At 36.1% G+C, this 24123-nt stretch overlaps 1 protein-coding gene and 2 long non-coding RNA genes across 7 annotated transcripts; 1 reads left to right on the plus strand and 2 right to left on the minus strand.

The window, feature by feature from the left end:
• Positions 1-8053: 8053 nt before the first annotated feature.
• On the minus strand, positions 8054-9072 carry LOC149216975 (uncharacterized). 4 transcript variants are annotated; one of them, XR_016250606.1, is made up of 3 exons: positions 8642-9072; positions 8431-8512; positions 8054-8238 (listed from the first exon to the last, which is right to left on the minus strand). It is a non-coding gene; the product is annotated as an uncharacterized LOC149216975 (long non-coding RNA). The 4 variants fall into 4 exon arrangements; XR_016250609.1 differs by having other exon boundaries at positions 8054-8348; positions 8642-9052; XR_016250607.1 differs by having other exon boundaries at positions 8684-9020.
• On the plus strand, positions 8997-13801 carry LOC149216976 (uncharacterized). Its single transcript, XM_089390099.1, has 6 exons — positions 8997-9094; positions 9381-9386; positions 9568-10883; positions 11136-11595; positions 11962-12421; positions 13070-13801. Exons 1-6 carry the CDS (start codon positions 8997-8999, stop codon positions 13799-13801), a joined length of 3072 nt encoding a protein of 1023 aa, XP_089246225.1.
• A 2144-nt stretch (positions 13802-15945) lies between these two features.
• On the minus strand, positions 15946-16926 carry LOC149216977 (uncharacterized). Of its 2 annotated transcripts, none has more exons than XR_016250610.1 (3): positions 16533-16926; positions 16324-16405; positions 15946-16240 (listed from the first exon to the last, which is right to left on the minus strand). It is a non-coding gene; the product is annotated as an uncharacterized LOC149216977 (long non-coding RNA). The 2 variants fall into 2 exon arrangements; XR_016250611.1 differs by having other exon boundaries at positions 16574-16903.
• Between the last annotated feature and the right edge of the window lie 7197 nt (positions 16927-24123).

Below are 24123 nucleotides of genomic sequence, written 5' to 3' on the forward strand. Positions count from 1 at the left end.
AAGAAAAAATTGAAAACAAATAAAATACATATTTTTGAAAATTTGATAATAAGTTTTTCTTTTCACGTAGTCTAACTAATAGAAAAAATGGCATTTTCACTGAATTTTTTCTAGCTAATTTGAAACAATGAAAGATCACAATATTTCTTCGAATTGTATTGATGGATTCTAATGAAAAAGGCAATTCCTCTATAAGTAAGATTGTAACTTTTTTTTCAAATAATTTTTAAATAATATTTATTCTATTAGAAATAATATTATTTATATTTAGTGTTCCATTTTTCATGATGGTCGGTGCGAAATATTCTATTCCTTCAATATTCCTTTCCATCGTTAAGGGTGATACATAATACAATAATATTAAATTATAAATTATATTTGGCTAAATACAAAATGGTATATTCTATATTTATATTAACTAATATAGTTTATTATTATAATCTTATTGATAATTAATAAAAACGAAAATATTATTTATTTCTTATTAGTGTAAAATATTTTTAGTGTTGATGCAAAGTCTTAGTCCTAGTTGAAAACAACTACGAATATATAATTTTTTATATTATTATTAATTAGCCTCGATAGTTATTATAATATTTTAAGAATTAGTCATGTACAAAGAATATCATGCATAAAAATATTATGCATACCATTTTATATTTTGTTAATAGACCATTTAATATAAACTTTCTCTAATAATTTGAATTAGGATTTGGTTATGCAAGATAATGATAATTCTAAGGATTTTTCAATATGGACATGTATAGGAATAAATTGAAGATGAGTAATCATTTCTAGGTTAGACAAAAAAATAAATTATTCACGCCTCCATAGTAATACTTGAGAACAACAAATTTTGGTGATTAGTTGATCCATCTTAAGCATTACAATTATTGAAACAAGAATATAATTTGAAGTAGAAAATTTGTTTATGTTCCCATCAATATTCTATTCAAAGTTTAACTAATTGGTACCAACTAAACCCTTTTAGTTGATAAATTTCATTGTCATATTCAATTTAAAGATAGAGAACGAAGTATCTCCATTGATAACATACAAAAAAATATAAAGATTTCAGAAAGAAAAATTTAAATACTCTTACAAAAGTGACGAAAAATTCATCATGTTATCGATAAGAAAGGTTGTATGCACAACTAGTTAATAGGAAATAAACCCTAAACCCTAAATTCAATGAATTAAACCCTAAAACATAGGCATTTTATAACATTTTAAAAGAGTTTTGTAACTTTTATTTAAGTGTTTATTAAAAGATTTTACTAAATTTTTATAAACCTTAAAACATGCACCCTTAAACCTAAACCCTAAACCTTAAACCCCAAGCCCTAAACCCTAAACCCTAAGAATTTTATAACAGATTAACAAGAATTTTGTAACTTTTATTTAAGTGTTTATTAAAAGAATTTACCAAAGTGTTATAAACCCTAAACCATAAAAACAAAACCCTAAACCCCAAAACCTAAACCCTAAACCCTAAACCAAAACCCCAAACCCCAAACCCTAAACCCTAAACTATAAACCCTAAACCCTAACCATATTATAACATTTTAAAAATTGTTTTGTAACTTTTATTTAAGTGTTTATCAAAAGCATTTATGGAAATGTTCTAGACCCTAAGCACTAAACCCAAAACCCCAAAACTTAAACCCTAAACCCTAATCATTTTATAACATTTTAAAAAGTGTTTTGAAACTTTTATTTATGTTTTTATTAAAAGAATTTACTAAAGTCTTATAGACCCTAAACCCTAACCTCTAAACCCAAAACCCTAAATCATAAACCCTAAACCCTAAACCTTAAACGCTAAACCCCAAACAGTGAACATTAAAACCTAAACCCTAAGCATTTTATAACATTTTAAAAAGCGTTTTGTAATTTTTAGTGTTTAAGGTTTTATTAAAAGAAGACAATGAAGACGTTGATGGTCAAACTTATGGAAACAGAACTAGAAACCCAATTGAGTTATAGGGGGAGCTAGACTTGCTCCATCAAGACATAGAGTAGGTGAATTTTATTTTGAATCATGTGATAGGGTGATTGGAAAGAGTATATACTCATATCCCATGTAATCTCCCACTGGACCAACATGGATCCATTGCAAATTATCCATCCCCATTTGAATCATCTAATGATTGATACCTTTTAATCACAATTAGCAGCCTATGGGTAATTTGTAGTTAGTGTTAGAGGTTAGCATGATATTGCAATTTTTTTAGTGCTATTATACTTGATCAATGCTATTAAATTTTTGTCAGCATATGACTCCACGAGATGGTCAAAAGTCTTGGTTTTCCTCTGTGTAGGTTGAGCCCATCAAGTTCATTTTTGAACATGCGTGTACAATATTTATTTTTGAACAAAAAAGAAAGATCAAAAGTTGGCTTACAATTAATAATAATAACGATAATAATAAAGTTATAACTTAATAAAGTTTTATGATTTTTTATTTTTGGAAATTTCTTAAGGTTTTGATTCTTGATTTTGGGCTTTTGTGATCCATAGTATATTAAGAATAGTCTTTTTGGTAGAAGTCACATAGGAGAAATTTTTCCAACGTGTTTCTAACCAGCAAGTGTGGTTCATCATCAGGACTGGATGAAGATGCAAATCATGGAACATGCTTAAATAGAGGTTGATGCGAAGATGCAAATCATGGCACATGCTTAAATAGAGGGTGATGTTTTTCATGGATTTATTGTTATATGATTTTACCAAGCATTTACTTATATCATTACAATAGTCATAATAAAAGGAATAAATAAGTTTATTGTCAAAATATTTTATATATAGTATATTTTAATATAATTTTGCAAACAACCTTTTAATTAAATTGAAAAGGAAAATAAGTCAAAGTTAAATTTTAAATAAATCTCAATCCTTTATTCATGTGTAATATTAAAAATACTTAGTGGGCATTCAGATTGACTCCCTATGAGAAAACCTATTAATTATTGATAATTAAAGTAAAAATCCGGAATCCTTATTCATGAATGTAATACACATAGTACAATCACATTAAAACTATTAACATGGTTGATACAGTCAAAGGCTTCATAAATAAAACAGCAAAAACTATTGCAACACAAAGAATAAGGTACAAATTTACGTAATTAACCATGTATAAAAAGGCTATTTGCCAATTTTAAATTGAGGATAAAAAAAGAATTACACATCTTATTATAAATTCAACTATTTTTGGTAAAGAAAAATTCCATAGTAAAATTGAAATAATCTCAAATCCGTAGGAAATTGGTGGGAATCTAAATTTTTTAATTTATTAAAATTCAATAAAACCTAACAAACTTTGTAACACACTACAACCATTAATAAGAATTCAGATGAAGCATCTTCTACCCATATTCCCTTGGCAATCAACCTAGAAAGGTTAATTAAAAAAATAAAAACAAAAATAAACAAATCGTCATCCACGTTAAGTTGAACCCGAAAGTCTTTGACAATTAACGAAGCTTAAATATGTTTTAACAAATTCAGTTATATGTGTATGATATTTTTGAATTTTCTATTCCCATATATCTTTTTAATCACTAATATTTATATTAATTAGCATAAATATATATTTGTAATATAATTTTTTAAATATTTGATATATTCATTTTCATTTAAATTTTCTAATGATGAGTTAAATGTGGAGGTCATTTATTGCTGTTGTTGTGTTCAATTTGAACAACTTTCAGAGATATATATTTCTATTAAAATTATTCGAAACTTGAATACATTTTCATTTTTTTCTTTATGAATGGAATTTAAAGGAAAGAAACAAAAATATAATGAAACGATAATATATATTTTGACTAACCTCTTTATTTACCAAACGTTCCCTTTAAATGAATGTGAAATATGTAAGACACCTTCCATGTGATCCAGAATAGATTGATATTACATATTTTCACTAACCTCTTTATTCACCAAAAATCCCCTTCAAATGAATGTGAAATATGTAAGACACCTTCCATGTGATTCAGAATAGATTGATATTACAATATGGAAATAAAATTTTAGATAGTTATTGACAACCTAATAAATATGTTTTAGTAAACACATTAAAATATATGCAAAACTAATAAAATATACTTAAATTCAATGGGAAAGCTAATCATTTTTTTGGTTAATAGGGAGATAAATGTTCAACATGACACATAGTCTAGGTTATGTAACACTTATATCGCCTTCTATGGAAAGTCTTCTACTAAAAGTGGTGATATTTTTAGTATATAGGTACAAAGACAAATTCCTTAGTTCTCTCTGCAATAAAATAGATGCATGAAATTGAAATAAAATTGAATGTGCATAGAAAACTACAATCAAATAAAAGAGACATCCAATGTTTATTTTAGTAAATTATAATACGATTAATTCCATGCATACTAAAATGTCTTTCATCATTTCAAAGATAAAATATCATGAAAAGTACACATTGTTTGCATTGAGGTTTGTGATCAATAATATATCATAGAGACTCACAAAATGCAAAATTTGAATGAGCTACAACTTTATTCTCCATTGATTATCCCCATATGTTAGTTTTAATCAACAATTTTTCATGTTTTCTTATTTTCTACTCAATTCTTTTATATATTTTCCTTGTTTTTAACTAGAACCATATTTTTATTTCTTCTGTAAGGTTTATATCAAGTAGGGGAAAATTTAAGGATGGATTTTTTTTTTATTTTATTTATAAACCTTGGTTATTCTTACTACTCCCTAGTATGCATAATATAACATGTTTGGTTATATTTTCTTAGAAGTATTGATATTCCTAAAAAATTTTAAGCTAAAATAATTTTATAGTATAAATTTTGAGCAAACCATTTTTAGAAAAAAATAGAAATTGACAAATCATATTCTTTTGAAAAATCATGAAAAATTAACCCACTCTAAATGCTAGCCCAAAAAAAAATCTATAGTACGTGGTATCTAATAATTTAATATCTTAATTAGCTTCCTCGCATTTATGAACAAGATGTATATTTGCTACCATCAGAAATTTATCAAGATTCGGGGAATCACTATAAATTAATTAGTCAAAAGAACGTTACAAAGGGTTTTGAGATAAGTAGAGTCTAGCATTAGTAATATAGATGACATCCTTCAATCTGATGCTCTGTAGTAAAGGGAATAACAATAGTATTGTACATATATGCTTGTACGAAAAAAATTTATATCGAGATGAGAATCGAGTTATGGTCAGATCATAGAATGAAAATTATCGAAAGATTGTACAATATTGGAAGGAAATCCATGTAACATATAATTTTATTAATTTGTCAATAACCATAAAAAATATATTTTTATATTGTAATACCATTCTCTTCCAAATCACTTGGAAGGTGTCTTACATATCTCACATTCATTCAAAGGGAGCTTTTAGTGAATAACGAGGTTAGTGAAACATTAATATGTGTATAATGGATTCATGCATATTTTTATTTGTATCATTTAAATTATTTTTCTAAAAATACCTTTTATTCCAATACACAACATCAAGATTTAACTTAGAATTGATTAGAAAAAATGAAAACAAAAACAAACAAAAAATTTAATATTAAAAAAATCATGTTATAAATATATATATATATATATATATATATATATATATATATATATATATATATATATATATATATATAGATATATATATATATATATATAAAAGCATGATCTACAACGAGAGAACTATGTTTTTGATCTCAAAAATTTATTTGTTTATGAAAAAATATATTTTTATTATTTTTTATGTTTATGAAGAAATATTTCAATTGGATTTTGCAAACATGTGTATTCCCATAAGTTTTTTTTCAACTATTACATTAATAGTAAACTAAGATAGCGGTAACTTTTGAATTTTTTTTTACTTTTTTTATTCTTTGTTATTGTTTTCTCATCTAGCGTCTTTAAATTTGTCAAAAAATGAAGCATTATGTTTAAGAGAAAAATAGATGAAAAATATATTATGAATTAGAATATTTCAAAATCATATGCGTTGGATAAAATATTCCTTCGTTAATCCAACACTTAAGGACAAATTTTTCTCTAATTTCACTAGGGTACAAAAAGTTGGTGCAAAAAAAATTGCATAAGAGGTACTAGAAATGTGTATTTTAAGACCTCGAAAGCTCAATCATGCTTCGAGAGCTTAAACACTAGAACGAGCTCATGAATTTTCAATTCAAATATATTAATAAATCTATTTTCTTAGCACTCAAGAAGCTTGATCGACCACTTACAAATAGATGGCTAGATTGGGTGGTTAAACTACTTGATCACGTGCTCTTTTTTTCACCTAAACACTCCCTCTCTTGCCAAAATGTTTAACCCAGATCCATGATATTCATCCGGGCTACATCATAAAGAAAATCCTTCTCCATGGATGGTCCATCACCATAACTGAAAAGAATTCCATGGAATCCATTTCTCTGAAAGGCATTCTGTAACACCCCTTGTGAAAAGTAAATGCTGGTAACTAGGGAAGTAATTATGATACAAAGACTTTATTTAAAATGTGTAATTGTGTTGTTAATGTTTTTGGATTAATAAAAAGACATGTGTGTTGATATCATGTGGAATTGAGTTATGATTAACCCTAGTTAGTAACTGGGAAATCAGTTACCCTAACTACCTGGAGGTAGTTGAAACCCTAAGGAAAGGGGAAAGATGCCAAGTCTGGTGGGGGGGAAAAATCAGATGGCAGAAAGGAAAAAAGAAAAGAGAGCTATGCTGGTAAGGATCAGATAGCAGAAATGGAAAAACAAATATTTTCCTGTGCACGCTACGTCTGGTGAGGACCAGATAGCGTTGACTGGCAAAGTCCAGTGACATTGCGGTCGAGTAGGACCTGCAAGTGCTTGGGGGTGGAAGTAGTGAAGACTTCCTACGGACGGGAGGATTGACAAGCATTATAAGAGGTTTGGCACAGAAGCAGGTAAGGCTTCATGCTTATGTAACTATGAAAAGTTGAACTGTTTACTGTTAATGCTGTACAGAAAAGCAGTGTAGATATGCTGAACAATAACTGTATTTTATTATGGAATATTGTCAGAAAATAATTTAGATGTTTTATGACATTACGAGTATCAACTCCAGCCTAGAGAGTAGACCCGGTTTACTGTGTAAGTGAGATAGGTAGAGTTTGCGAGTATAATACTCTATTGAAACCCTTATCAGTATTACCTTAAAGATTGTATCTACTATGTAAGACTTCTCTGGAACAGTACTCTGTTTAGTCGGATATGAGTTAGGTAACATAATACGATATTCCAAGAAAAACTGGAACCGTCAAGATATGTACAGACATGAGTTTGTATGGTATTATAATTAAATCCCTGTGTATATGAAACAGAATGAAGGAAATGCGAGTAAACCTATTCTAGAAGGGAGTAGTGTCACATGCAGACCGAGAAACTTTAACTAAATAACGAAAACAGTGAAGTATACAAGTCATGATAATTTTAACAGGGTAAAACCCTGGAGTATAGTTCTACAACTTATAGTCGGCCGAAAGACTCAGATATTCTGTAAGAAAATATAAGGAAACAAACCCCCGAGAACTCATGTATGCCCAGCATCATTACAAGAGTGGCCGTGGCCGAATATGAGACAGAGATAATAACTGACTGTATAACAAAAGCTAAAAAAAAGAAATTACATTATTTCTTGAAGATAGTATAATCATCTGGGAAAAATGACATTATTATACTCACTAGAATATCTGAAAGGAAACGAATTCAAGAAATGTTAATATATTCATACATTGCCAATGCTCATTCTTGTTGTTTACAAATATTAAATATATCGATGAAAGGAAAGAATGAAGCTGAGGCCGGCCATGGAAATCATGAACAACATGTAAACCTTAAGCCGGTGAACCATAGATACCCGCGGCGATGAGACCCCTCATGCCGAGCCATGGCTCACGCTTGACTGGCTGAGGCATCGAGCCGGGTATCATAAAGAACTCATATCATTTAACAAGCAAAGACAATAAACCGTAGCAAGGAAACCGTATAAAATACGCAGATGCGTTCAACTTGAAATACCCTTCAAATTAAATATGTGGAAGAGTGAAGGCTCTCAGTAGTGCAAAATACAGTATAGCTCAGAAAGACTGAAATCATGTATCAGTACATTTATACAAAGTGAAACCATCGAGTCAAACCCTCACGGGTTAAGAGCCATATAATTGCAACAGACCAGAGCTGCGTTCTGTAGAACCAGCAAATACCTCATTAAAGATAAAGGTAAAATTCTATAGGGTAATGAAATAAATTCTATAGCTAGCAGGCCTCAGGCAGAGTTGAGCAAACCCGCCGTCCCTGTCAAAGAGAATAATCTCTTAGCACAGATCCGAGGTGCAAGAAGTAAACGGCAACCAGAGCTAAGCCTCAAGGTTCTTACCGTAGTTGTTGTTTAGCTGCAGAGGAAGCCTCGATTCCGTGAGGAGTATCCCCGCTGGTCCAGGCGAAGGGGTAGATCCCACCTGTGCAACAAATACACAAACCCTGTTAACATATGCAGAGAAGCATAGAATAGTGGAACTGAGATTGAAATAACAACTGTAGAAATCTCAGAGAACCGTAACGGGGTCAAAAGGAATAATCATCAATACCTGAGCATACGAATAAGAGAATATGCAGATTAGAACTATTACCTTCACGTCTGAGGGAGGCCGAAGACCTGTGAAACCATGGAAGAACATTCAAGAGCCACGCTCTGCCCATACACTGAACATTATGGAAATGAAGTTTAACAAACGCCAAAGACGGAAAACCTTATATATATTAAGCCTATGGTTACCGTTTCGTGGCGCCATGGAAGCCATTGATCGGGAAGAGGACGTCTCCACCGTCAGATAGCCGGTGACTTTCCAAGTGGCTCTGGGGTTGAGCGGTCTAGCCAGGCAGCATGCTGTAAAGTACCGTGTGTCACATGGGCTGGTGACATCCGACCGTTGATCAAAACACATGGCCGAAGATGCATCAACCACGCCAGAATCCGGACAGCGAACTGCAAGTTCGAGGTCTCTCGGGAGTGGAGACTTTAAGCGAGTAATGAATGCCGAGTGAGCTGACCCTCATACTTAGAGCGTGACGTGGTTAACAATTAGTGGGTCTCATTAACTTGTAGCGTGTCGTGTGTGTAACTTGTAAAACATAAATATAGTCAATACCATTATCCCTGTGGATTGCGCAACCAGAAAAAGATATGCATGGATATGTGGTACAGACAACCGTAAACACATTATGTAGGTGTTTAGTATAATATTTAAAAGATGCATAATCAAATGTATTATTGCGTAAGATACTTTGTGATCATTTGTATTATTGCTTATCTATTCTGTGATGTAGGTACAGGTATAAGGACCTGGTAAATAGTTGTTTAACAATAATAAAAAAAAAAATTCTATTATGACAAGTTGGAGTGTGACAAATTGGTATCAGAGCTCAAGGTTCACAACTCTGTGACCTTTGGGAATTTTTTGTTAGAAATATAATCAGTTTATGGTAAACTAAAATTGTATAATGAGTTGTGCAGAAGCAGAAGCAAAAGCAAAATGAGGAGAGCAAGCAGTGCTCCTTATGGGAATCCGGAACCTCCGGATAATGTGGAACAACCTCAAGGCAATTCTGAGTTTTGGGTGCAGCTGGGAGCAGCAGGACGCACCACCGATTCCACACTACTGAGAACATTGCAGGAACTAAAAGAGGAAATGGCCCAGCTGCGTGAAGATAACGCCAGATTGAACGTGGAACAGGAGAGGATCCTGAAAAGCTTGTCTGACAAACAACATCCGCAACAATCACATCCAAGGCCGGAACAAGCACCCATAGCAGATGAACAAAGTTATCATACTGAACAGGAGGAAGCAGAAGACCGAGGAGAAAAGTCTGTTAACGCCTCTGAATACCAGACCCCAAAAAGACCCCGGAAGGAATTACATGGGGAATTCCGGAAGATTAAGCCACCTCATTTTGACGGAGAATCTGAGGAAGCTGCTGAAGCCTGGCTAATTAACATGAATAAGTACTTCCAAGTGTACGAATACGACCATCATCTTAAGGCAAGATTGGCTATATTCCAGTTGCAATCCAAAGCCACGCTGTGGTGGGAAGAAGTCAAAATGGTGCGGGGAATAAGTGAACAGGATGTGACATGGGAAAGGTTTCAGGGGTACTTTAAAGAAAAATACCTGACAGAGCGATTTTATGATGAAAAAGCGCGAGAATTTCACGATTTACGACTGGGACAGCAAACTATTGATGAGTTTGTAACCAAGTTTACCTCCCTGCTCCGCTATGTGCCCTATATTCGTGAAGAAAAGGCTAAAGTGCAAAGATTTGTTAGTAGTCTACCCTTTACAATGCGGGAAAGGATAGAATTCGACAATCCAAAAACTATGGATGAAGCTATTCGAAAGGCAAGACTGTGTTATCAGCAAAATAAATCCAAAGGAGAAAATCCCGGAAGGCGTTGGACAGACAAACGAAGCAGCAGAATACCTACGGGCAGTAAAGGAGCACGCAGTAATTTTCAGAAAGGATTTTCAAAAAATGCCGGTGCTAAAAATTCAACCAGAACTCAAAGCAGACTCAAACCTCCTGCAGATTCTAAATTCAGTGAGCAGCAAGTTAGATTGGATCCTGAAGGTGCAGCCCGACCACCTGTTCAGTGTTGGGGCTGTGGAGGACCCCATTATATCAGAAACTGCCCTCATCGAAAGGACAGCGATCAGCTATCTCAAATTTACGAAGCTTCCACGGTGGGAGATGTGGCCCGATCCATGCCCAGAATAAATGCAGCACTGGAAGATCGGCAAGCTGACTACCAACCAACTATGATTGAGTTTGAAGGTAAGATCTTTGACCGAGCTGTTTCTGTTTTAGTAGACCCAGGAGCTACTTTAAGCTATATAAGTCCTAAAGTGGTAGAGAGCTGTGGTTTGCAAACCACTAAATTTAAAAGTCCTTGGCTAGTACAACTGGCCACTGGTACCAAAAGAAGAGTTTTAACCAAAGTCAGCAATTGTCCATTAAAGTTAGCTGGCCAAATCATAACAACTGAGTTAAATGTACTCCCTCTTGGTTCCTATGACGTGCTGATAGGAATGGACTGGTTGGAAAGACGATGGTCTATCATTAATTGCAAAACAAAAACCGTTTCGTATAGAGATGAGCTGGGTATGGGAAAGGAAATCCAAGGCATTCAGAAACCAGTTCAGATTCGTCCGATTACAGCCTCTCAGCTGGTGAAATGTATCCGGAGCAAGTGCCAGATTTATGCAGTGCAAGTGGGGTTTGCAGATTCAATGGATAAGGCTGCAACTGTTAAGGATATACCTGTAGTGCAGGAATTTGCAGATGTATTTCCTGAGGAAATTCCGGGGCTGCCACCCAGAAGGGATTTGGATTTCACTATTGAGCTGATACTCGGAGCAGCCCCAATATCCCGAGCACCCTACCGGATGAGTGTGCCAGAATTGACTGAGTTGAAAATGCAGCTGCAAGAGCTGCTAGAGAAGAAATATATCCGTCCCAGTGTCTCTCCTTGGGGAGCACCTGTGCTGTTTGTGAGGAAGAAGGATGGGACTCTACGAATGTGCATAGATTACAGACAGCTGAATAAACTAACAGTTAAAAACAAATATCCCTTACCCCGCATTGATGAGCTGTTTGACCAAGTGAATGGGGCGACCATTTTCTCAAAAATCGATTTGAGGTCGGGATACCACCAAATCAGGATAAAGGACGAGGACATAGCCAAAACTGCTTTTCGTACTCGTTACGGACATTACGAGTTTGTGGTACTACCTTTTGGGTTGACTAATGCGCCTGCAACATTTATGTGTTTAATGAACAGTGTATTCCATCAATACTTGGATAAATTCGTATTAATCTTTATTGATGACATACTTATTTATTCCCGGAATAGGAAAGAGCATGAGGAACATTTGAGGATAGTGTTACAGACATTACGGGAGCACCAGCTGTATGGAAAATTCAGCAAATGTGATTTCTATAAAGAGCAGATCCAGTATTTGGGTCACATTATTACAAAAGAAGGTATAGCGGTGGACCCCGAAAAGATTAAAACTATAATGGAGTGGCCTACACCCAAGGATGTAGCAGACATTCGATCTTTTATGGGTTTGGCTGGGTACTACCAGCGGTTTGTAGAGGGTTTTTCGAGAGTTGCCTACCCTATTACCTCCTTGCAAAAGAAGGGAAAAGCATTTAGGTGGACAGCAGACTGTCAACGGAGCTTTGAACAGCTCAAGCATCTACTTACTACAGCTCCTGTATTGTGTGTGGCGAATCCCGAAAAGGAATATGTCGTTTGTACGGATGCCAGCAAAGAGGGCGTGGGTGGAGTACTAATGCAGGAAGGCAAGGTGATTGCGTATGAATCCAGAAAATTGAAAGAACATGAGCAGAAATATTCTGCCTATGATCTGGAATTAACAGCTGTGATCCATGCCTTGAAGATGTGGCAGCATTACTTAATAGGGAGGAAATTCTTGCTGATGACAGATCACCACAGTTTGACTAATTACTTTAGTCAACCCACCTTAAACGCAAGACAGGCAAGATGGGTGGACTTCCTAGGAAATTTCGATTTCGAAATTAAGTACCTAAAGGGTAAATAGAACAGAGTTGCTGATGCACTTAGTCGAAAAGTGCATTGCATTTATGAGATTGGCATTAGCCAAGGATGGTCCACTCTTAACCAAGAAATTGAGGAGGCCGCGACACAAGATCAGATCTATATGCAAAAGAGACACTTGGTGCAAAATTCAGATGCCCACTCAGTACAACAAGGTTATACCTTGAACGCAGCCGGTATGTTATGCTATCAGAAGAAAATTTACATACCCAATCAGAGCGTTATCAAGGAAAAGATTCTGGATGAAAATCATAGAAGCCCCTATGCAGGGCATCCTGGGTACCAGAAATTAATCACCTCACTAAGAAAGGAGTATTACTGGCCAGGCATGAAGAAAGATGTGATAGAATATCTGGCGCGCTGTTTGGAATGTCAGCAAGTGAAAGCTGAGCATCAGCATCCTGCGGGACTGCTACAACCAATACCCATACCAGAATGGAAATGGGAGACCATAACCATGGACTTTATCACCGGATTGCCGAAAACAAAAAAAGGTAATGACTCAATAATGGTAGTGGTGGACAAACTCAGCAAGTCAGCCCACTTTATACCAGTTCAATCAACTTACCGCGCAGCTCAAATCGCAAACGTTTTCATGCAAAACATATTTAAACTTCATGGGTTGCCAAAGGTAATAATATCCGACCGGGATGTTAAGTTTACCTCAGCTTTCTGGAGAACCTTATTTGAAGGATTAGGAACTCAATTGAGTTTTAGCACCGCATACCATCCGCAAACCGACGGACAGACGGAGCGGGTAAATCAAGTACTGGAGGACATGTTGAGGTCGTATGTGATGCAACAACCTATCCGGTGGGAGGAATATCTACACTTAGTAGAATTCGCTTATAATAACGGCTACCACTCATCTTTGAAGATGAGCCCATTCGAAGTTTTGTATGGCCGGAAGTGCCGTACACCCTCCAGTTGGGGTGGACCGGAGGACAAACTCCTGCTTGGACCTGAAATGCTGGAAGAAATGGAGGTCATGGTAAAAAGGGTCCGAGCTAATCTAAAAATGGCACAGGATAGGCAGAAAAATTTTGCAGACCGGAAGAGAACATTTAAAGAATATCAAGTTGGTGAGCATGTATACATCAGAATTTGAGCTAGGAAGAGTACTCTTCAATGGAGTGCATGTGCCAAATTGGCACCACGCTTTTGTGGACCATTCCAAATTCTGGCGCGAGTAGGGCCAGTAGCTTATCAGCTCGCCCTACCCAGCCATATACGAGTTCACAATGTCTTCCATGTATCTGTTTTAAAGAAATATGTGTACGACCCTAAGCATATTATAAGTTGGCAGGACATTCAGGTAAAGAAAGTCTGTCATCAAATGTAAACTGAAACGAAAGACTAAGGAAAACAACTGATTTAATTGTTATTTGTTTCAGGTGGAACCGGAAGGAGAGTTCCTGGTCGAACCAGTGAACATATTAGATCAGAGAAGGGTAGAGCTGCGGAGAAAGGTCATCAGCCAGGTTAAAGTGCAGTGGCAGCACTTTGGGCCTGAAGAGGCCACCTGGGAAGATGAACAATTAATGAGGGATACTTATCCCAGACTGTTTTTAAATGAGCAGCAACATCGGGACGATGTCGACTTTCAGGGGGGGAAGATGTAACACCCCTTGTGAAAAGTAAATGCTGGTAACTAGTGAAGTAATTATGATAGAAAGACTTTATTTAAAATGTGTAATTGTGTTGTTAATGTTTTTGATTAATAAAAAAGACATTTGTGTTGATATCATGTGGAATTGAGTTATGATTAACCCTAGTTAGTAACTGGGAAGTCAGTTACCCTAACTACCTGGAGGTAGTTGAAACCCTAAGGAAAAGAGGAAAGATGCCAAGTCTGGTGGGGATCAGATGGCAGGAAAAGAAAGAGAGCTATGCTGGTAAGGATCAGATAGCAGAAATGGAAAAACAAATATTTTCCTGTGCACGCTACGTCTGGTGAGGACCAGATAGCATTGACTGGAAAAGTCCAGTGACATTGCGGTCGAGTAGGACCTGCAAGTGCTTGGGGGTGGAAGCAGAGAAGACTTCCTACGGACGAGAGGATTGACAAGCATTATAAGAGGTTTGGCACAGAAGCAGGTAAGGCTTCATTCTTATGTAACTATGAAAAGTTGAACTGTTTACTGTTAATACTGTACAGAAAAGCAGAGTAAATATGCTGAACGATAACTGTATTTTATTATGGAATATTGTCAGAAAATAATTTAGATGTTTTATGACATTACGGGTATCAACTCTAGCCTTAGAGAGTAGACCCAGAATTATTTAGATGTTTTATGACATTACGGGTATCAACTCTAGCCTTAGAGAGTAGACCCAGAATTACTGAGTAAGTGAGATAGGTAGAGGCTGCGAGTACAATATTCTCTTGAAACCCTTATCAGTATTCCTTTAAAGATTGTATTTACTGTGTAAGATTTCTCTGGAACAGTACTCTGTTTAGACGAATATGAATGATATTCCAAGAAAACTGGAACCGTCAACATATACAGACATGAGTATGTATGGTATTATAATTAAATCCCTGTGTATATGAAACAGAATGGAGGAAAATGCGAGTAAACCTATTCAAGATGGGAGTAGTGTTACATGCAGTCAAAGAAACTTTAACTAAATAACGAAAATAGTGAAGCATACAAGTCATGATAGTTTTAACAGGGTAAAACCCTGGAATATAGTTCTACAAATTATAGTCGGCCGAAAGACTCAGACATTCTGTAAGAAATTACACGGAAACAAACCCCGAGGACTCATGTATGCCCAGCATCATTACAAGAGAGGCCGTGGCCGAATATGAGACAAAGATAATAACTGTCTGTATAACAAAAGCTAATACGGAAATTACATTATTTCTTGGAGATAGTATAATCATCTGAAAAATGACATTATTATGTTCGCTAGAATATCTGAAGGGAAATGAATTCAAGAAATGTTAATATATTCATACATTGCCGATACTCATTCTGTTATTTATTAGAAATATCGATGAAAGGAAAGTAGGAAGCTGAGGCCGGCCATGGAAACCATGAACAACATGCAACCTTAAGCCGGTGAATCATAGATACCCGCTGCGATGAGACCCCTCATGCCGAGCCATGGCTCACGCTTGACTGGCTGAGGCATCGAGCCGGGTATCATAAAACTCATATCATAAAACTCATATCATAAAACTCATATCATTTAACAAGCAAAGACAATAAACCGTAGCAAGGAAACCCGTATAAAATACGCAGATGCGTTCAACTTGAAATACCCATCAAATTAAATATGTGGAAGAGCGAAGGCTCTCAGTAGTGCAAAATACAGTATAGCTCAGAAAGACTGAAATCATTTATCAGTACATTTATACAAAGTGAAACCATCGAGTCAAACCCTCACGGGTTAAGAGCCATATAATTGCAACAGACCAGAGCTGCGTTCTGTAGAACCAGCAAATACCTCATTAAAGATAAAGGAAAAAGTCTATAGGGTAATGAAATAAATTCTATAGCTAGCAGGCCTCAGGCAGAGTTGAGCAAACCCGCCGTCCCTGTCAAAGAGAATAATCTCTTAGCACAGATCCGAGGTGCAAAGAAGTAAACGGCAACCAGAGCTAAGCCTCAAGGTTCTTACCGTAGTTGTTGTTTAGCTGCAGAGGAAGCCTCGACTCCGTGAGGAGTATCCTCACCGGTCCAGTCGAAGGGGTAGATTCCACCTGTGCAACAACACACAAACCCTGTTAACATATACAGAGAAGCATGGAGTAGTGGAACCGAGATTGAAATACAGCTGTAAAAATCTCAGAGAACCGTAATGGGGCCAAAACGAACATTCATCAATACCTGAGCATACAAATAGAGTAGATGCAGATCAGAACTCATACCTTCACGTCTGAGGGAGGCCGAAGACCTGTGAAACCATGGAAGAACATTCAAGAGCCGCGCTCTGTCCATACACTGAAAATTATGGAAATGAAGTTTAACAAACGCCAAAGACGGAAATCTTTATATATATCAAGCCTGTGGTTACCGTCTCGTGGCGCCCTGGAAGCCGTTGATCTGGAAGAGGACGTCTTCACCGTCAGATAGCCGGTGACCTTCCATGTGGCTCTGGGGTTGAGCGGTCTAGCCAGGCAACATACTGTAAAGTACCGTGTGTCACATGGGCTGGTGACATCTGATCGTTGATCAAAACACATGGCCAAAGATGCATCAACCTCGCCAGAATCCGGACAGCAAACAGCAAGTTCGAGGTCTCTCGGGAGTGGAGACTTTAAGCGAGTAATGAATGCAGAGTGAGCTGACCCTTATACTTAGAGCGTGACGTGGTTAACAATCAGTGGGTTTCATTAACTTGTAGCGTGCCGTGTGTGTAACTTGTGAACATGAATATATTCAATACCATTATCCTTGTGGGTTGCGCAACCAGATGAAGATATGTATGGATATTTGGTACAAACAACCGTAAACACATTATGTAGGTGTTCAGTATAATATTTAAAGGATGCATAATCAAATGTATTATTGCGTAAGATACTTTGTGATCTTTTGTACTATTGCTTAATATATTCTGTGATGTAGGTAAAAGTAAAAGGTCATGGTTATTAGATGTTTAACAATAATAAAAAAAAAAATTCTTTATGACAAGTTGGAGTGTGACACATTCCATGGAATCCATTTATCTAAGTTAGTCACAACAAAAAATGGTAATGTGCATGCAGAATGGTGTTTATAAAGAGGATAATGGAAAGGCATATAGAAAATAACATATAACACTTATTTCTAATCTCTTTTATCATGTCAAAGTAGGTATGGATTGAATATTCAATTAGAATTATCAATAAAGTTAGAAAAAATTCGAAACATATAAAATACATATTTTTGAAAATTTGATAATCAAGGTTTTTTTTTTTTCCACCTAGTCTAACTAATAGAAAAATTGGCCTTTTCACTGAATTTTTTCAAGCTAATTTAAAACAATGAAAGATCACGATATTTCTTGAAATTTTATTGATGGATTCTAATGAAAAAGCCAATAGCTCTATAAATAAGATGTACAATTTTTTTTCAAATATTATTTATTCTATTAGAAATAATATTATTTATATTTAGTGTTTTATTTTTCATGATGGTCTCTATGAAATATTCTATTCCATCAATATTGTTTTCCATTGTGAAGGGTGATTCATAATACAATATTATTAAATTATAAATTAGATTCAGCAAAATACAAAAAGGATTTATTCTATATTTATATTAACTAATATAATTTATTGTTATAATATTATTGAAAATTAATGAAAACAAAAATATTATTTATTTATTATTATTGTAAAATATTTTTAGTGTTGATGCAAAGTATTAATCCTAGTTGAAAACAACTCCCAATATATAATTTTTTATAATATTATTAATTAGTGTAGATAATTATTATAATATTTTAAGAATTATTCTATATGTATAGAGAATATCAAGCATAAAAATATTATGCACACCATTTTATATTTTTTTAATAGACCATGTAATAATAGATTGCAAGGATTGTTTCAATATGGACATGTCTATGAATAAATTGAAGATAAGTAATCATTTCTAGGTTAGACAAAAAAAAAAAGTGATTCACACCTCCATAGTAATGCTTGAGAACAACAAACTTTGGATATTAGATGGTCCATCTTAAGCATTACAATTATTGAAACAACAATATAATTTGAAGTAGAAAAGTTATTTATGTTCTCTTTAATATTCTATTCAAGGTTTAAATGATTAGTACCAACTAAACCCTTTTACTTGATAAATTTGGTTGTCATATTCAACTTAAATATAGAGAACAAGGTATCTCCATTGACAAAATACACCAAAATATACAGATGTCAAAAATAAAAATTGAAATACTCTCACTAAAGTCTATGCACAACAAATTTATAGGGTTATATGGGAAGTACATTTTATTGAATTTATTGTTCTCAACATTTAAATTGTGTTCTAAATTATTAATTATAGAAAAGTTACTATGTGAATTTCAAGCTACAATTTATTTAGAAATGGGTTCTATATTTTATGTTTTACTTTGAAACTGCCAATTTTTTACTTTAAAAAAAAAAAAAAGTGAATTTTGTTTTAAAATTTAATTTAATTTTTTTTTGTTTTTCATCAACACTTCCATCATTCTAACTTTGAAATTGTCAATATTTTATCTCAAAAACAATTAAATGTTTTTATTTTAAATTTACCTTTTAATTTTAAATTTTTCATTTTTTAAAATTTAAAAGTTAATTATTTTGGTTTGTTATTCTTTATAATTTAATGTTTTTTTGTGAAGCTTTCAAAAATGTAATTAATATTCCTTTTAGGTAACTTTTTAATATTCCTTTTCTAAGTTTAGATAACTTTTTTCTTTTTTCAATATTTTTCTAAATTTAGATAACTTTTTTCTTTTTCAATATTCCTTTTCTAAATTTAGATAACTTTTTTCTTTTTCCCACTGTTGTAATCAATGTTTTTTTGAATTCAACACTAACATTTATTTAACGGTGTGTAGAGGAATTGCAGCCATTTGGGCGGATTTCACAACGGAGATCTCTTCAACGTGAGCATTTCGTTAAGATATGAGGGAGGAATTCGATCCGTTTCTTTCATAGTCGTTTCCTCATTCTTAAAGGCCGATTTCAAAATTAGCAATCTCTCCCATTGTTTCAAGATGTGCCCAAATCGATCCACAATGTTGTCGCCTATGTATCGTCAGACTAAATGTATGAAGGTCGTGTGTTCAATCGACGCTCCTCTGTATCTTTATCGGGAGAGCCTCAGGATGAATATATCAAGGTCGTGTGTTCGATACACAATGTTGTTGCTTCTGTATCTTGGGAGCCTGTTCGCTTCAACACGTTCAATTTGTAGTTTCTGCAAAGCCGGCGAGTGGTTATACTCGCGCAATCCCATGTCCGACAGATGGTGATCCATGACAATCCCTGGCAAGTGGAATAAATATGCAGAGACCACCTGTGTCTGAACATATCTGCCGAGGACGTAATCATGCCGATCGATTTTCTATTAAAAAGATTGCACCGGCTCCTGCATTTCTCGGAAATTGAAGATTTGTATGTAGTCTTCGGGAGAGGAAGACTCCATGGAAGCTGTCAAATCGCTTCATGAATCCATACAGGTTTTCATAGTCGGCGACTGTGTCTACCTCCGGCCCAGGCAAGTACTATTTGATCTTCTTGTTGTCAAGCTTCAGTGTTTTAAAATTTCTTGATGTTGTTAGGGTTTGTAATTTCTTATTTCCAATCATTGGAGTGATTATCAAGAAACTAAATTATTATTTTCGACCATACAAGGAAAATCAATTTATAAATGCAATAGAATTAGCTTTTGAATAAATAAAAATTATATTTTATATATATACTGTCGAGAAAAAAACGCTCCATATGTTGCAAACAACTGTTAGATCAAGCTGCATGGGCATCGAGGAGGAAAATAGAACACAACACATAACAATAACCTTCACTAAGTACCGTGGAACACACTTATGACTAGTGTAGGTTTGATGAATTCCTTGTGTTTTGCGTTTGTATGTTACTTGGGGTTTCCATGATTTATATCTAAAGTAATTGTGATTTTTATTTATTTTGTTTCTTAAAGATTTTATATAATTAATTTATGGTAATTGTGTTTTTTTGTGATTTTATATAATTATTTTATTGATTCTAAAAAGTTCTAGACATTAAGAATAAATATTGAGTTGGGTGCGATTTTTCTTAATAGCTCTTGATATTATTTATATAAATTTTACAATTTTTTAAATTAAATTGTTGTTCTCATAATTGCTTATTTATATTGCAATTTTTTATACATATTATTTGTTATATTATCATGTATATATTGATATATGAATTAGCACTGTAAAAAAAGAATCAATAAGTATTATAAATAAAGAATTAAGTGTTATGCAATTTTGATTTTTTTTTTAGGTTTTTTTAGGAGGCGAGGAAGGTGGAGGAGGAGGAGGAGGAGGAGGAGGCGAAGGCGTTTGAGGAGGAGGTGGAGGTGGTGGTGATGATCGAGGTGGAGTAGAAGGAGGAGGAGGAGGAGGCGAAGGCATTTGAGGAGGAGGTGGAGGTGGTGGTGATGATCGAGGTGGAGTAGGAGGAGGAGGTGGAAGAGGTGGCGGAGGTGGAGGGGAGGTGGTGGTGTTGGTGGAGGAGGTGGTGGAGGTGGAGATGGAGGAGGATGCAGACGTGGAGGTGGTGGTGGAGGAGGAGGACGCCAGTGTGGAGGTGGGGGAGGTGTTGGCGGAGCTGGTGGAGGAGTGGGTGGAGGTGGAGGTGGAGGAGGCAGGGTTAGTGGTGGTGGTGGAGGAGAAGAAGGACGAGGTAGAGGTGGAGGTGGTGGTGAAGGAGGAGGAGGAGGAGGAAGTGGAGGTGGAGGTGGAGGCAAAGGTAGAAGCAGAGGTGGAGGTGGTGGTGGAGGAAGATGAGGTGGAGGAGGAGGAGGTGGAGGTGGTGGAGGTGGAGATTGAGGAGGCAGTGGATGTGGAGGTGGTGGTGGAGGTGGAGGACATGGTGGACGAGGAGGAGGTGGATTAGGAGGAGGTGGTGGTAGTGGTCGAGTAGGAGGTGGAGATGGAGGTGGAGGAGGTGGACGTGGTGGAGGAGGAGGTGTAGGTGGAGGAGGAAAATGGGGAGGATGAGGAGGAGGAAGAGGTGGTCGAGGAGGTAGAGTTGGAGGTGTAGGAAGACGTGTGAGTGGAGGTGGAGGAGGAAAAGGAGGAGGAGGTGGTGGTGAAGGAGGTGAAGCTGGAGTTGGAGGAGGAGGGGTTGGATGCTATGGAGGTGGAGGTGGAGGTGGTGAAGGAGGAGGTGGTCTAGGTGGATATCGTGGAGGAGGAGGTGGAGGTGAATGTGCAGCTTGAAGAAGAGGCGGAGGAGGAGGTAGAGCGGGAGGGGAAGGTGGTGGAGGAGGAGGTGGTGGTGGAGGCAGAGGTAGAGCTGGAAGAGGAGGAAGATTGGGAGGTTGAGGTGGTCGAGGAGGTGTAGGTGGAGGTGGTGGAGGAGGAGGTGGAGGTGGAGGTAGTGGAGGTGAATGTTTAGCTGCAAGAAGAGGTGCATGAGGTGAAAGTGGAGGTGGACATGGTGGTTGTAGAGGAGGAGGTGGTGGTGGACGAGGAGGCATAGTGGGAGGGGGAGGTGGTGGAGGAGGAGCTTGTGGAGGTGGACGAGGTGGAGGTGGAGGAGGAGGAGGAGGACGTCGATGAGAGGGTGGAAGTGGAGGTGGTGGATATATAGGTGGCAGTGGAGGAGGTGGAGGAGGAGGTGAAGTTGGAGCTAGTGGAGAAGGAGGTGGAGTAGGAGGAGGAGGAGGTGGATGTTGAGTTCGAGGTGGAGGAGGAGGTGAAGGTGGAGTTGGAGGTTGAGGTGGATTAGGAGGAGGAGGAGGTGGTTGAGAGGGTGGAGGTGGATGAGAGGGTGGAGGTTGAGGTGGTGGAGGTGGAGGTGGTGGTGGTGGAGTAGGAGGTGGTGGAGATATAGGTGGTGGTGGAGGAGGTGGAGGAGCAGGAGAAGATGGAGGCGATGGAGAAGGAGGTGGAGGGGGAGGAGGAGGAGGAGGAGGTGGATGAGGAGTTGGAGGTTGGAGGTGGAGTTGGAGGAAGAGGAGGTGGAGGTGGAGGCGGAGGCGGAGGTGGACGATGAGGCGGAGGAGATGAAGGTGGAGTTGGAGGTAGATGTAGAGGAAGTGGTGGTGGAGGTGGACGAAGAGGATGAGGTGGTGGTGTAGGAGGTGGAGGGAGAGGCATAAGTGATGGTGGTGGAGGAAGTTGGGGTGTAGTTGGGGGAAGAAGAGGTGGAGGTGGAGGAGGAGAAAGAGGAGAAGGGGGAGATGGAGGTGGAGTTGGAGGAGGGGGTCGAGGTTGAGGACGAGGAGGAGGTAGAGGTGGAGGTGGAGGAGAGGAGGAGGTGGAGGTGGATGTGGATGAGGAGGAGGAGGAGGAGGTGGAGTTGGAGGTTGAGGTGGAGGAGGGGGAGGTGGAGGAGGAGGTGGAGGGGGAGGAGGAGGTGATGGAGTTGGAGATGGAGATAAGAAATTTAATTTAAGATTCATGTTTGAAGTTAAAATATTAAATTGTCACTCTCTTCTCCACTGTTGGAAATGAAAGCTACACTCTCATGAATAAAGAACATATCTCTTCACATGCATAATATCCTACTATTAAATGATAAGTAATACATATAGGAAGATTTCCTCCATGCACAAATATAGTCATTCAAGTACATGAAATTTCTTTGACATTTAAATCTGATACCTTGGCCAAGAATTTGAATCATTTTTAAATATTAAAACATTACTATGAATGTTCCAACATATTCCATCGAGTTGAAATATATTCCATCAACTTAATAATTAAATTATAACTATGGAAGATCTATTCTTCCGATTAGCATAATTATAGGCATATCTATATTGGAATTTGTTTTCAATTTAAGTTAAAAGAAAATATTAACATTAAATTAACAAACTAGGGAAGCCATATAAATTAAAAATACATAGAAATTAAATAAATTATAACTTTATTACAAGTTATAGTGTGATTATCTATAGTAATTTATTTGCATGCATATTTCAAAAAAAAATAATATTAGTGGAAAATTTTAGTGGTGAAATTTAGCCCTTGGACAAAATTTAAGGGCTTCAAATTTTGAATGGAATACTTTTTGGTATCATAGTGCATTATTAATAGTAGCCCCAAAATTATTTTATTAGAAAATTTGGTATAGAGGTTAGCATAGCCTTATTTCAAGGGAGATCTACAAAAAATAAAATAGCTCCAGCTACTAGTTTCCATTTTCCCCAATTTTCAAGGAAAAGGATTTATGGTAGCCATTTCTCCCTTCTCATTTGGTTTAAAATGAGATCTTTATTTTACTAGCCCTGATATCATGGTATTCAGATTAATTTGCAGAGAAAAACCCACATTTAAGTATTCAATAGTCTCCTTTCCATTTTCTAAGTTTTCATATAAATAATGATTGTTAGATCTAATAGATGAGGCTTGTGTATTTGCTTTACATCTCAATACATCGAGCATGCTCTCCTTTCCCTCTTGAAGTCTACACTTTTCTACAAAACCTTTCTCTTGTAAATTACTCTTTGGAATTCATTTATAGTCTTCATTTAGGGGATATTTTTTTACCAGAGTTGAAATTCAAGGTTTCAAATCTTTGGGGGTTGAATTTTTAACGAAATAGTGATTAAGGATCATTATCCCAAATATTAAGTTAAAATATTTATATGTTATACCATTATCTCCCCATAAAATAAAAAGGAAATTCGTAGAAACAAGAGTTCCCGTCCCTATACAATGACCAAATGCTCAATTAACATTAAGGATAATTATCCCAAATATTAAGTTAAAATGGTTATATGTTATACCATT

The sequence above is a fragment of the Pinus tabuliformis genome, chromosome 1_1, assembly GCF_031772625.1.
Source record: "Pinus tabuliformis cultivar Carrire ecotype Pingquan chromosome 1_1, CPIR1, whole genome shotgun sequence".
NCBI classification, from domain to species: Eukaryota; Viridiplantae; Streptophyta; class Pinopsida; order Pinales; family Pinaceae; genus Pinus; species Pinus tabuliformis.